Source organism: Nothobranchius furzeri, chromosome 4, assembly GCF_043380555.1.
Source record: "Nothobranchius furzeri strain GRZ-AD chromosome 4, NfurGRZ-RIMD1, whole genome shotgun sequence".
NCBI lineage: Eukaryota > Metazoa > Chordata > Actinopteri > Cyprinodontiformes > Nothobranchiidae > Nothobranchius > Nothobranchius furzeri.
The window spans coordinates 53,980,513-53,992,905 of NC_091744.1; the positions used below are offsets into that span (position 1 = coordinate 53,980,513).

The 12,393-nt window shown below is 48.0% G+C and overlaps 1 protein-coding gene across 2 annotated transcripts in view; it reads left to right on the forward strand.

Moving 5' to 3' along the window:
• Nucleotides 1-1,000: 1,000 nt before the first annotated feature.
• Nucleotides 1,001-12,393, forward strand: part of zgc:113516 (ethanolamine kinase 1) — a 39,142-nt gene continuing 27,749 nt past the window's right edge. Inside the window, exons 1-3 of one of the 2 annotated variants that reach the window (XM_015963827.3) lie at nt 1,001-1,366; nt 4,111-4,373; nt 10,816-10,968. In XM_015963827.3, the coding sequence (XP_015819313.1) occupies nt 1,226-1,366; nt 4,111-4,373; nt 10,816-10,968 (557 nt within the window). In that variant the 5' untranslated portion in view covers nt 1,001-1,225. The remainder of the gene's footprint in view (nt 1,367-4,110; nt 4,374-10,815; nt 10,969-12,393) is intronic. The other variant, XM_015963826.3, reaches the window with a different exon arrangement.

Sequence of the window (12,393 nt, forward strand, 5' to 3'; positions counted from 1 at the left end):
TCTAATATAAACCCTGAAGAAAATGGTTATCAAGGGGAAAAACCTTCAGAGCGGTAGATAGGAAACTGTTAGACAGTTTGCCAAAGCAACTTAAAATAAAAAATGGAAGAACAAGAAGGTGTTCAGAAAAAAAACTGTTGATGTTGGTCAGAGGGTACAAAATGGCAGCCTTGCTTCTGTCATTATTTATGCAGAACAACGTCAGATGCATTATTGGCTTTAAGTAAAAGGAGAATCAGACAGATGGAAGTCAGGTGGTTGTAAAAAGCTGAACAAGCTGATGAAGAAGACTCTGTTCTGGGAGCTGATTGGACAAAGGAGGATGCTTCACAACATGAAGAACACGATGAGCAAACTGGATCATTATTTTCACAGAGTGTCTTCAGTCAGAGGCTTCTTCAGATCTGCTGCATCACAGACCGCTACAGGAGATCCTCATCAGTTAGAGCCATCCACAATTAAACATACAATCAACTTATAAGATCCTAAAATCTCTCATTTGCTTTTGGGGTTATTATAAAATGCTTGAATTGTGTTATTGTCTAATTTATAGGCATACCAGAGGCCGGTTTGCATGTGAACATGGGGTTTCTGTTAAATGGTAAAAATGTCTGTTGTTGGTCTCAGTTTGCTGCATGCTAATGAAACAAAACATTTAATGAAAACAAAAATCTGAATATTTATTTGTAAGTTTTCTCTTAAAACTCAATGGTAATGTTCCTATTATTATCATTAACAGAATTCTGCTTAGAATCATGATGGTGTTTCTTCTAGGGACTGGTTTCTACGAATTCCAGTTCAGCAGCCCTGATACCTGCTGCCTCGCTGTGCCCAATCAGACGGGTTCAGGGTCACAGGAGTGGGAGGTAGGGTGGTGGTGGTGAGGGGCTCGAACCTATCGCTGCAGACGGGAGTTGAGAGGCGTGATATACCCTGGTCAGGTCACCTGTCTGTCACAGCAGCTGGCTAATAAGTAAACTGCATCAAAGAGGATAAAGATGCCCACATGAACATTGACCCTTAATAATGCAGCTGGATAATTTCTGACTCTCACATGAATCTGAAACGTTGCTGCTCAGTGATAGGTCATTTACCCTGCACTGGACCAACAGGAATTAAGATCTGACTGACACAAGTGATACTTGGATCTGGACACGGTCTGAAAACAGAATTATTGAGAGCTTTAACACATTAAGTAGATTTAAGGTACATTATACTGTTGAAAATGGATGGTGAACTTGCTGGTGCAGAAAATCAGCTTCTTCATGTGAACATTTACATTGATGAGAGAGAACCTCGCAAGGGAATCTTGGAGCTTCTGAGCAGCCTTCGTCCTCAGTGGAACGCACCGGACATTCAGCTGAAGGTATGTGAGTATCTACACACAGATGTTCCAGACTAAATCCAAAGATTCAAGTTCTTGGCCCAAACCTTTTGGTAATTTCCAGACAGAAACTGTACGGTTTCACAACGCAACATTTGCATTTTGAGTTTTAAAGTCCAAAGAATTTACATTATAAATCTAAAATATTTTCTAAAATCTGTATTTAAATCTTTATGGAGCAATAATTATCATCACATGCACTGATATTGTCCAGACGGGGTTTGGTTTCAGAGGTTTTCTCTGGTTACCTCAATACATCACACCCATCAGTACCAGAAGGTTTCTATCTTTTACTCAACACATTACTTAGAGGAAGTAAGGCTTGCTGTCCAGAATATTTCAGTATTTCAACACTGGAGCTGATTTGAGACCCACTGATTGCTTGGGTGGACTTATGTTTAGTTTGTCTTCTAGCATAAATCAATAGTCATGGAAATAATAGATAAGACCCACAGAAATTCTGTTAAATCGACCAGTTTCTCAAAACTCTACAAACTATTGCTCCTTTGAGACAGCAATAATCTGAATAGTCATCACTGCTGCCAAGCAATCTTGTACTCTTGTATGGTATCTATAAGCTTTAAATGCTTTGCTTTCTAAATAATGTAGCAACATTCAAGTTTCCAAGATAAAGTTTTCAAGTTAAATAAATGGACTATTTATAAGCTGGAACTCAGAAAGCCTTCTTGTGTTTCAAAGTATCCATATAGGACAGGACGTTCTAGACTCGTGTGCAAACACAAGGTCCAATCTGTCAGAGAAATGGGCTTTCTGTTTGTAAAGCATTGGATGGTGACCTCTCCATCCACATCAGGTCTTCTAACGTACACTGAGAAGTAGGTGTTTCCCTTCATCTCTCAGACTGCAGGAGTCCTGTCACTGATGTGTTGCGTTCATCTGCTGCAGGTCAGACGGTTCCTGTTGTCTCACCTGAACTTTAAACCAAGCTCTATGTTTGGTTCATAACCCTCATTTTTACCTGTTATGGTCCTACATATCTACTTCCTTCTGAAGAAGAAGAAGACATTTTTTTACATAGCGCCTCTCAGGACTAAAATCCTGAGACACTTCACAAGAACAAGAAATAATAAAAAAGATGTTTAAAAAATGACATCAGAATAAAAAATAGAGAAAAAGTGAGGAGCTACAGTTAGAAATGGCCAATTTTGTTTTTCTTTTACTGGTATTTTTTATATCATATATATATATATATATATATATATATATATATATATATATATATATATATATGTATAACTTGTTTTTAAATAGTGATTTTACTAAAGGGGACATTATCTCATGACTTTTGCATAATATGTCCCCTTTAACGCTAGCATAAAGATGTTGGGTTAATTTTTAATTTTATTTTTTTTCTAAAGAAAGATAAACGGTTAAAAAAAACACTTGTGGGAAAAGTATTAATTTAACTTTGCATGAAACATTTGAAGTAAAACCTTTGCATTTATTTTACTTTTATAAAAGGAGAAAACACTTTGTTATTTGGCTTCCCTGAAGAATAAATATAAAATTATGCAATATTATTTTATAAAATATATTTAAATTTCTGTAGTTATTTACTAGAGATATAGGCAGCAGTAAGCTGTAACATCCCTGTGCATCCAGGGGTTAGTCTGGCTGGAATTTCTTAAAACTAATATAATAATATCATCAACTCTAATATAAAACAAAGAAGTTGTGAAGCACTGAGAACTTGTGACCGGGACAGGCTGCTGGTGAAAAATTCCTGCTTCTTGATAAATGTTTATTTACTTATGTAATTGATGTAAAGGTTAACAAAACAACTCTGGGAAAAACACAATAAGATGTTGGAGACTGGAGCAGCTTAATTCCTTTAGAGCTGATTTGCATCACTGACATGTTTCACAGTAGAAGATGTTGACAGTTAATAAATATGTTGAATAAAATGTGATTTAGAAAGAAACAATAGAGGTCAGAACAGAAAAGAAAACATAATCAGAATCATAAAATCTGTCCTCCATCCCATCATCAATAATAAATCAGATGTCGAGATGGGCATGTTTGCTCACTCTGGACCCAGATGAGGGACTGTTGTGCTCAGGTCCCAGTGGAAGTGCTGAGTGCCTCTGGGACTTTGACTCAGAATGAGAAACCACTGAATGACAACAAATGACATAGAGAGTCTTTGTAGACAAACAGTGGACAGTGAGGTCTGTCTGTGCACACAAACAGACCCGAACAAGGTTTTCTTTATCTGCAGAGCTGGGTGTTCCCGTTTCTCTTCTTCTCTGTACAAAGTGAAGTTTCCAGTAAACATGTAGAAGGTTTCCCCACTCAACAAAACTCTATTAAGAACAAATGACTTTATTAATCCAACCTTGTTTGATAGATATGAATACTTGTTTGTTTTTTTCTCAGGTGTTTCAGTCAGTTTGGTTTAGTTTGAGCCGATTGGAAGCCTCCTTCCAGAGGGAGTTTACCAGGAGATGGAGTGAAGGACCAGCAGTTGGTGGAACTCCTCATTTTATCTCCATGGTGGAGCTGAACCATGAAGAAAAATCATTTTAGATCCTTGTATCCAGGATCTTGGTCTTATCCTGTGACCACATGTGGGTTCTACCATAACACCTTGCAAACAAGATCCTGGAACTATATTAGTTCAAAGGTTTCATCTGTGGTATCCATCTTAAACATTCAGCTGTACCCAATGAATACTTCATAACCCTTGATTACATTTTTCTCTCCAGATGTTTACTGAAGGCATCACTAACCAGCTGATTGGCTGCTACGTGGGCTCTCTCCAGGAGGCTGGCTGTGTTTTAGTGAGGCTCTACGGCAAAATGACAGAACTCTACGTGAACCGCGATCGGGAAGTGGAGATGTTCCAGGTTTTCCATACTCATGGCTGTGGTCCGGAGATCTTCTGCAGCTTCCAGAATGGCATATGCTATGAGTTTATGAGAGGAAAAGTGCTGGATGATGAGTTGCTACGGCAACCATCCATCTACAGGTCTTCATGAACATTTCAGAAAAGTCATTAGAGCAAAACACAGTTTGTGTTCTAATTCTAACAAAATTTCTTGCTGTTTTTTCATATTTTAAATACTTACTTGTCCATTAGAAAAGGCCCAAGCTCTGCATCAGTGCAGGTACTTCCACAAACACGCAAGCATGATCTCTGATTGACATCTGTACGTATTTGGCTAAGGCGAAGCACCGGTCAGTTCTACGGGACAGGAAGTGTGCTCAGTAAAGCCTGATTTATGCTTCTCCGTCTGCGTCAGTGCGGAGACACGCAACGCCATTATCCGTACTTGCGTAGGGCACGCAAGTACGTACGGAGTCGAGCCCACTTTTTTAAACATCCGTCGAACGAGACGGATTACGCAAGCTTGTGATTGGTCAGGATGCCGCTGTTGTTTACAGCGCCGCCATTGCAAAGAGAGCCGAGGATAACTAGCGGCAGACACGGAGAAGCTTGAAGAATACCTCGCGAAAAAACTCTAAAAATATGAACGTTTAATTCTCCCGTGACTGGAGGAGTGAAAAGATGCGCAGCAAGCATTTTATTTGTGGACGGAAATGACAGGAAACGTGGGTTTAGAGGTGGGGAGCGCATGAAGGGGTGGGAGAATGAGAGACAAATATGTCCCTGTTAAAAGTCACTTATATACACAAAAAACACAATATAAACACACGATCTTGGACCGATGCATGACAGGATACCACAGAACAGCGCTACACCCTCTGTGGTCCTGCAGGGCAATTGCTTTGCAACACTCTCCAGGAGACGGAGAAGTACAAGAGCAAAACACTTCCGTCAGTCCGTGCGTGTCTGTCCCTTGCGGAGCTGACGGAGAAGCATAAACCAGGCTTAAGAAGAAGACATGCCCAGTTTTACAGACAAAGTGAAGTCTGACCTGGAGAGGATCCAGTCTGTGTCAGACTCGAAGACTGGGTTCGGGAGTAAGAGCTTTTATTACACATACGGTTGGCTGAAAGCGGTGCTGGAAAGGCTGACGGATGAGGTCTGAGGAGGAAAGGTGGAGGTTAGCTGTAGTAGCTTTGGAATACTCTGATCATGGATCACGGTGGAACGATGACTGAGTGAAGAGCAGGTGTGGCGTCTTCCATATATAGACATGGATTGACGCAGGTGCAACATGGAGGGAATCCCCGCGAGGGGCATGCTGGGTAATGTGGTCCAAGTCTGAAGCCGGTCAGCTGGGAGAGCCCGCCCTGGGGGCTTGGACTCTGACAGGACCCCCCGGTCCAGGGACGGCTCCAGAAGTCCCCGGGCCACCTCGGTGGGCCCAGAAGTCCGAGATGAGGGCAGGGTCCAAGATGGAACGGGCCGGCTCCCAGGAGCGTTCCTCTGGGCCGTAGTTCGCCCAGTCTACGAGGTACTGCCAGCCCCGACCCCGGCGGCGAGCGTCCAGAATGCGCCGGACTGTGTAGATGGGCTCCCCGTCGAGGAAGCGGGCCGGCGGAGGTGCTGGAGCCTGAGGTGGCAGGAGGGGGGATTCCATGTAAGGCTTAAGCCGGGAGGTGTGGAAGGTAGGATGGACGCGAAGGCTTGCAGGCCGCCGCAGCCGGTACGTGACCGGGTTGATGACCTCCTGCACGGGGTAGAGCCCGAAGAACCGGGGAGCGAGCTTCCTGGAACCGGCACGGACCCGGAGGCCTGCCGTGGACACCCAGACCTTGTCTCCTGGAGCATAGGAGGGACCCGGGCGGTGCCTGCGGAGGTGTTGGTGTGAGTAACGGGCGTTGGCCCGGGTAATGGAGGCCCGCGCCTTGATCCATGCGTTCTTGCAGCGTCTCACCAGGGATTGAGCGGCTGGCACCGCGACTTCAGGTTCCTGGTGGGCGAAGACTGGGGGCTGGTAGCCATAGCAGACCTCGAAAGGGAACATCTGAGTGGCCGAGGAGGTGTGGAGATTATGAGACAGCTCCGCCCAGAGGAGGTACCTAGGCCACTGCGAGGGCTGGGCCGAGACAAAGCAGCGGAGGTACCGGCCCAACTGTTGGTTCGCCCGCTCCGATTGACCGTTGGTCTGAGGGTGGTAGCCAGAAGACAGGCTGACAGAAGCTCCCACTAGATGGCAGAAGGCTTTCCAGAAACGGGCCGTGAACTGGGGACCACGATCTGAGACCACGTCGACCGGGAACCCGTGGAGACGCACCACATTCTCCAGAAACAGTTCTGCAGTGCGTCGGGCCGAGGGAAGGCCCGGAAGGGCGATGAAGTGAACAGCTTTGGAAAACCGGTCAGTGACCGTTAGGATGGTGTCGAGGTCGTTGACCGGCGGGAGACCTGTGACAAAGTCCAGCCCCACATGGGACCAGGGGCGGCTGGGCACCGGAAGAGGTCTGAGGGTGTCAACCGGAGCCTGGGTGGACGCCTTAGAGCGGGCGCAGACGTCACAGGCGCTCGTGAATTCCTTAACGTCCCTCTCGATACGTGGCCACCAGAGAGCCCGTTTCAAGAACTTGAGAGTCCGAGAGAAGCCCGCGTGACCAGACAGGCGTGATGAGTGGGCCCAGGCCAACGCCTCACTGCGACAGGCCGCGGGGACGTAGAGCCGACCGGCGGGGGTCTCTGGCGGCGCTGGGTCTTCCCGGAGGGCGTTTTGGATGGCCTCCTCCAATGGCCACCCAAGGTGGGCCACGAAACGGTGCTCCGGGAGGATGGGCGCCGGCTCGGACGTGGGCGCTGAATGCGTGAACTGGCGGGAGAGGGCGTCCGCCTTCTGGTTTTTAGTCCCGGGGCGATAGGCGAGATGGAACTCGTAGGGTTCGAAGAAGAGGGCCCAGCGAGCCTGGCGAGGATTTAGCTGCTTGGCGGACCGGATGTGGGTTAGGTTCTGGTGGTCAGTCCAGATGGTGAACGGCTGAGTGGTGCCCAGAAGCCACTGCCTCCATTCCTCCAATGCCCATTTTATGGCCAGCAGCTCGCGATCCCCTACGCCGTACTTCTGCTGGGTGGTGGAAAACTTCCTGGAGAAGTAGGCGCAGGGATGTAGCCTGTCATCTGGGCCGCCTTGGGACAGGATGGCACCGGCGCCGACATCCGAAGCATCGACCTCGACCACAAAAGGGACTGCCTGATCCGGATGGCGCAGGATAGGAGCCGATGTGAAACGAGCGACTAGGTAGTGGAAGGCCCGAACGGCATCTGGGGTGAGCCGGAACGGCTGACCAGGAGGGCTCGGTCGGGTGAGAGAGGTGAGAGGTGCTACAATGGTGCTAAAGTCTTTGATAAATCGACGGTAAAAGTTGCAGAAACCCAGAAAACTCTGCAGTTGTTTCAGGCTGGTTGGTAGGGGCCAGTCCTTCACCGCCTGGACTTTCTGAGGGTCCATAGTTAGACCTTGGTCCGAAATCAGGTAGCCCAGGAATGAAACGGACCGCTGGTGGAAGGAGCACTTTTCAGGCTTACATAACAGGTTGTTGTCCAGGAGCCGGGTCAGGACAGCGCGAACATGGTGGTGGTGTTCGGCCTCTGACTTGGAGTAGATCAGAATGTCATCCAGGTAGGCAAACACCCACCATCCCAACATGTCACGGAGGACATCATTGATGAAGCGTTGGAAAACGGCAGGGCTATTGCACAGTCCGAAGGGCATCACCTGGTACTCCCAGTGACCGGTGGGGGTGATGAACGCCGTCTTCCACTCATCTCCAGCTTTGATACGGATCAGGTTGTAGGCGCTCCGGAGGTCCAGCTTGGTGAAAATCCGCGCCTGGGAGATGGCATCCAGGGCGGACGTGAGGAGCGGCAGAGGATGGCGATCTCTGACTGTGATCTTGTTCAGTCCTCTGTAATCTATACAGGGGCGGAGATCACCCTCCTTTTTCCTCACAAAGAAGAAGCCTGCGGCACCTGGGGACGACGAGGGTCGGATGAAACCCTGCTGGAGGGCCTGGTCAATATATTCCTCCATGGCTCTGGACTCGGCGGGAGAGAGAGAAAAAAGGCGCCCCCGGGGTGGACTGGTTCCTGGTTGCAGCTTGATTTCCATGTCGTACGGGCGGTGAGGCGGCAGTGTGGTGGCGCGCCGCTTGTCGAACACCGCAGCCAGGTCCCGGTAGGGCAGTGGCAGATTGGGCGGTGTTGGGCCAGGGTCACCGGTCGGGCCGTCTGGCATGGATGGAGGAGGAGAGAGGTGGGCCTGGCACTGGGTCCCCCATTCCAAAAGGCGGCCCTGGGACCAGGAAATCCGGGGGTCATGGAGACGGAGCCAGGGAAATCCCAGGATTAGAGGAGAGGAGGGAGCACATATGATCAGGAACTGGAGGGTCTCTCTGTGGCCTTGGACAATCATCTGGAGTGGCTGGGTTCGGTTTTGGACCGGATAGGGTTGGAGGGGCCTACCGTCCACCGAGGTCACTGGCACAACTCTCTCCAAGGGGGTCATGGGGATCCGTAGGCGCTTAGCCAGATCCATGTCCATAAAATTGTCAGCAGCCCCCGAGTCCACCAGCGCGTGCATCTGGAGTGAGGCCTCACCATGAAGGAGGGTAACATGAAGAAGGAGTCTATTTGAAGAGGCGGGGGCTGAAGGTGACCCAGGCTGAGCGACCCCGATACTCAGTGGGTTCCTTCGTTTCCCAAACGTAATGGACAATTCAGGCGTCTGTGGTGGGAGGAGCCACAATAGGCACAGAGACCCTTGCGCCACCGTCGCTGTCTCTCCTCTGGAGGAAGGTGGCCTAATTGCATGGGCTCATCAGTAGAAGCGGGTCCGGGAGCAGGCGTGGGGGAGCGAGGAAGAGGTCCAGGCGCCCTGGATGGGCGAGTGAAGGGCTTGGGAACCAGAACCCGCTGATCCATGCGCAGCGCCAGATCCACCACTTCATCCAGGTTCTGGGGCAGCTCCTTTCCCGCCATCTCATCCCGGATGTAGGTTGCCAGTCCCTCCAAGAAGACGGCTCGAAGGGCAGAGTCATCCCACCGCAGCTTGGCGGAGATGGTGCGGAACTCCGACGCATATGCGCACACAGAGCGCTCCTTCTGGCGGAGTTTTAGGAGTCGTGCCTCTGCCCCCATTTCGCTGCTGGGTGGAACAAACGTCTTTCTGAGGGCAGCCACAAATGCAGCGTAGTCATTGCAGGCCGGTGATTTGGAATTATAGAGCGCAGCGGCCCACTCTGCAGCGCGTCCGGTGAGTAGGGAGGTGAGCTGTGCCACTCGAGAGCGCGCAGTGGGGAAGCGTCCTGGGTGGCACTCGAACTGCATCTCGAGGGTAGCGAGCAGACCGTCGGGACTCCCCGTCTCTCCATTCCACTTCTCCGGGAGACTGAAGTGTGGCTCTCCCGTCGGGGGAGGGAGGGCTTGCAGGTGGAGAGCATGAACCTGCTGCTGGAGTGCCGTGACGGCAGTAGACAACTGCATGGAGAGATCGGTCTGGGAGTTCAGTCTGGTGTTAAGCCGGTCGACCTGGGCGTGGAGCTGAACGTTCTCGTTCACCAGTTGCTCCATCTCTCTCTTCACCTGCTCGAACTCCGCTGGATTAATGGACTCAGTCATCCTGTCAGACTCGAAGACTGGGTTCGGGAGTAAGAGCTTTTATTACACATACGGTTGGCTGAAAGCGGTGCTGTAAAGGCTGACGGATGAGGTCTGAGGAGGAAAGGTGGAGGTTAGCTGTAGTAGCTTTGGAATACTCTGATCATGGATCACGGTGGAACGATGACTGAGTGAAGAGCCGGTGTGGCGTCTTCCATATATAGACATGGATTGACGCAGGTGCAACATGGAGGGAATCCCCGCGAGGGGCATGCTGGGTAATGTGGTCCAAGTCTGAAGCCGGTCAGCTGGGAGAGCCCGGCCTGGGGGCTTGGACTCTGACAGTCTGCTCCGGTCAACATTACATACAGCCTCAACCGAAAGCAAATCCTATCTCCTCCCTGTACATTCATCTTCTTAACATCTAAATTAAGTCCAACAGACCAACCAGCTATTGTGAAGATGCAAATGCAGTATTTTGGCCACAGACAGTGATAGAAACTCGGTGGGCTTTCATTAACCCTGTAGAGGGACAATTTAGCACATACCGGTTCAAGAAAATGATTTCAAAATATAAAAAAAGTTGCTAAGTAAGAGTGGATTTGCACAAAAAATAAAGTGAGTCATGAATTTTGTCATTGTTTGGTCATTGACCATTTTCCTTACTTGAACAATGTCAATCACTACAGGACATTAGGCTACACAGCTAGGCTAGAATGAACACCCAGGGCACATCAGATGTTTTAAAAACACACAATTGTCAGTCACAGCTCAGAAAACCCAAAACCAACTAGTTAAAAGGTCACTCGCATAGAGAGGCCAAGAAGAACCAGATAAGAGCTCTTAATGGAAAGGGAGTTGGGTTTCTGCTCTGATAATTCTTGTTTGTGCAATAGCATTGTTGGCCAGGGTCATCTGCGAAAATGTTTTCTGTCTGCAGATTGATTGCAGCTGAGATGGGAAAAATCCACTCCATCCAGTCAAGGCGAGGCCAGCCAGAGAAACCTCTGCTCTGGACAAAAATGTCCCACTTCCTCTCTCTGATGCAGCGCAGTGTCCACACCTGCTCAGCTGAGCAGTGGTGCACCAACAGGTATTGTGCAAACCGTGGTGATATCTGTTACTAGACACAATGATATTTAATGTAAAACCCAAAGCTAAGAAGAGTTATCCCATGTTTCTTAAATACCTGTCAGCTTTACTCAGAGCCTGTTTTAAAACCTGTAGTTTGGTTCCCCTGCTCCCTATCAGCTCATAATGAATGGTCTGTTTTTCCTCTTGATTCAGTATCTTTTCATACAGATTAAAGTAAAAACTAAATAAAATCAGGTGTCAGTCAGCTGATTGGTCGGATAGTCTGGGGGCGGGGCTACTAGATGTAAACACAGAAAGAAGGCTGTGGGTTCTGAATGTTCTGATTCTGAACTGGTTGACACCAGAGTCTGACCCTCTCCGCCTGAGTCATTTATCAGCTATTTGAACTCTTCTGTGTTGTTTTAATGAGTCACCTTTGTTTCATGCTTTGGTCACCAAACCCTGTCAAGGTCGTCTCCTGCTTTTTCACCTTTTCACTCTCATGCTTTCATAACCAGTCCTTGCCAGACACGCGACCTGCCTACGTTGAGCTTTTTTGCCTTCTTGAGCAGGTTCATAAGCTCAGACACAAAGTGACCGGTACGTCTTTTATACACCTAGCCATCCCATCATACAACGTGCTACAGCACTCGATACATCACCTGACAAGGACCAATTAACTCTGTACTCTATGTATGACTATGTTACCATCTCTAAGCCAAACAATAGACACATTCTGTTTGCAAAACCTCCTGACTAGCGTTACACATGTTGCATGATTTTCCAAGAATTCTGCAAATTTTCTAAGGCTCTTATAGGCCATTGTACAAAACACAATCTGCACCAAAGAAAAGTAAGAAATCTTTTTCAGATCCTCATCAATCTATGGCTGTTTTTGACTGAATGAGGACTCGATGAATTGCTAACTGATTAGATCAGATTTCTGCATTAGTGTCTTGGCAGTGGTAACACAAACTAGTAGGGCTCATGTGTTTACCTGGTTCACACGACAGAATCTTTACATTTCCAGCTGGGTTTCATATGAGAGACCATACACGTAGTGATGGAAAACAAACCATGGATGTACCAGTGTTGGTCCTAAAGTGTGTGGTGTCTAGCAACACAGCAAAATCCATGCACACAAACTGATTTCACGCACTAAGTTTTCTCGGCCAGATGAAAGATTTCATGAGATTAAATGTAACTTTGGAGTATACTAACATGGCGAAGTCCAGCTTGTTTTGTCAGCTTGCTTTCTGACTGGCTAAAGGTCACATTCAACTAATTAATTTGTCTCTGTCCAATTTCTAAGGACAATCTTACATGTCTGAAAGCCCTGATTCATAATTGGAAGGGTTCTAGTGTGCTTCTGAGCACACACGGTAGGATTATCTGATGAGATTATCTTTAGATCCATTATGATGACCAAGCACTTCCTGGAGAT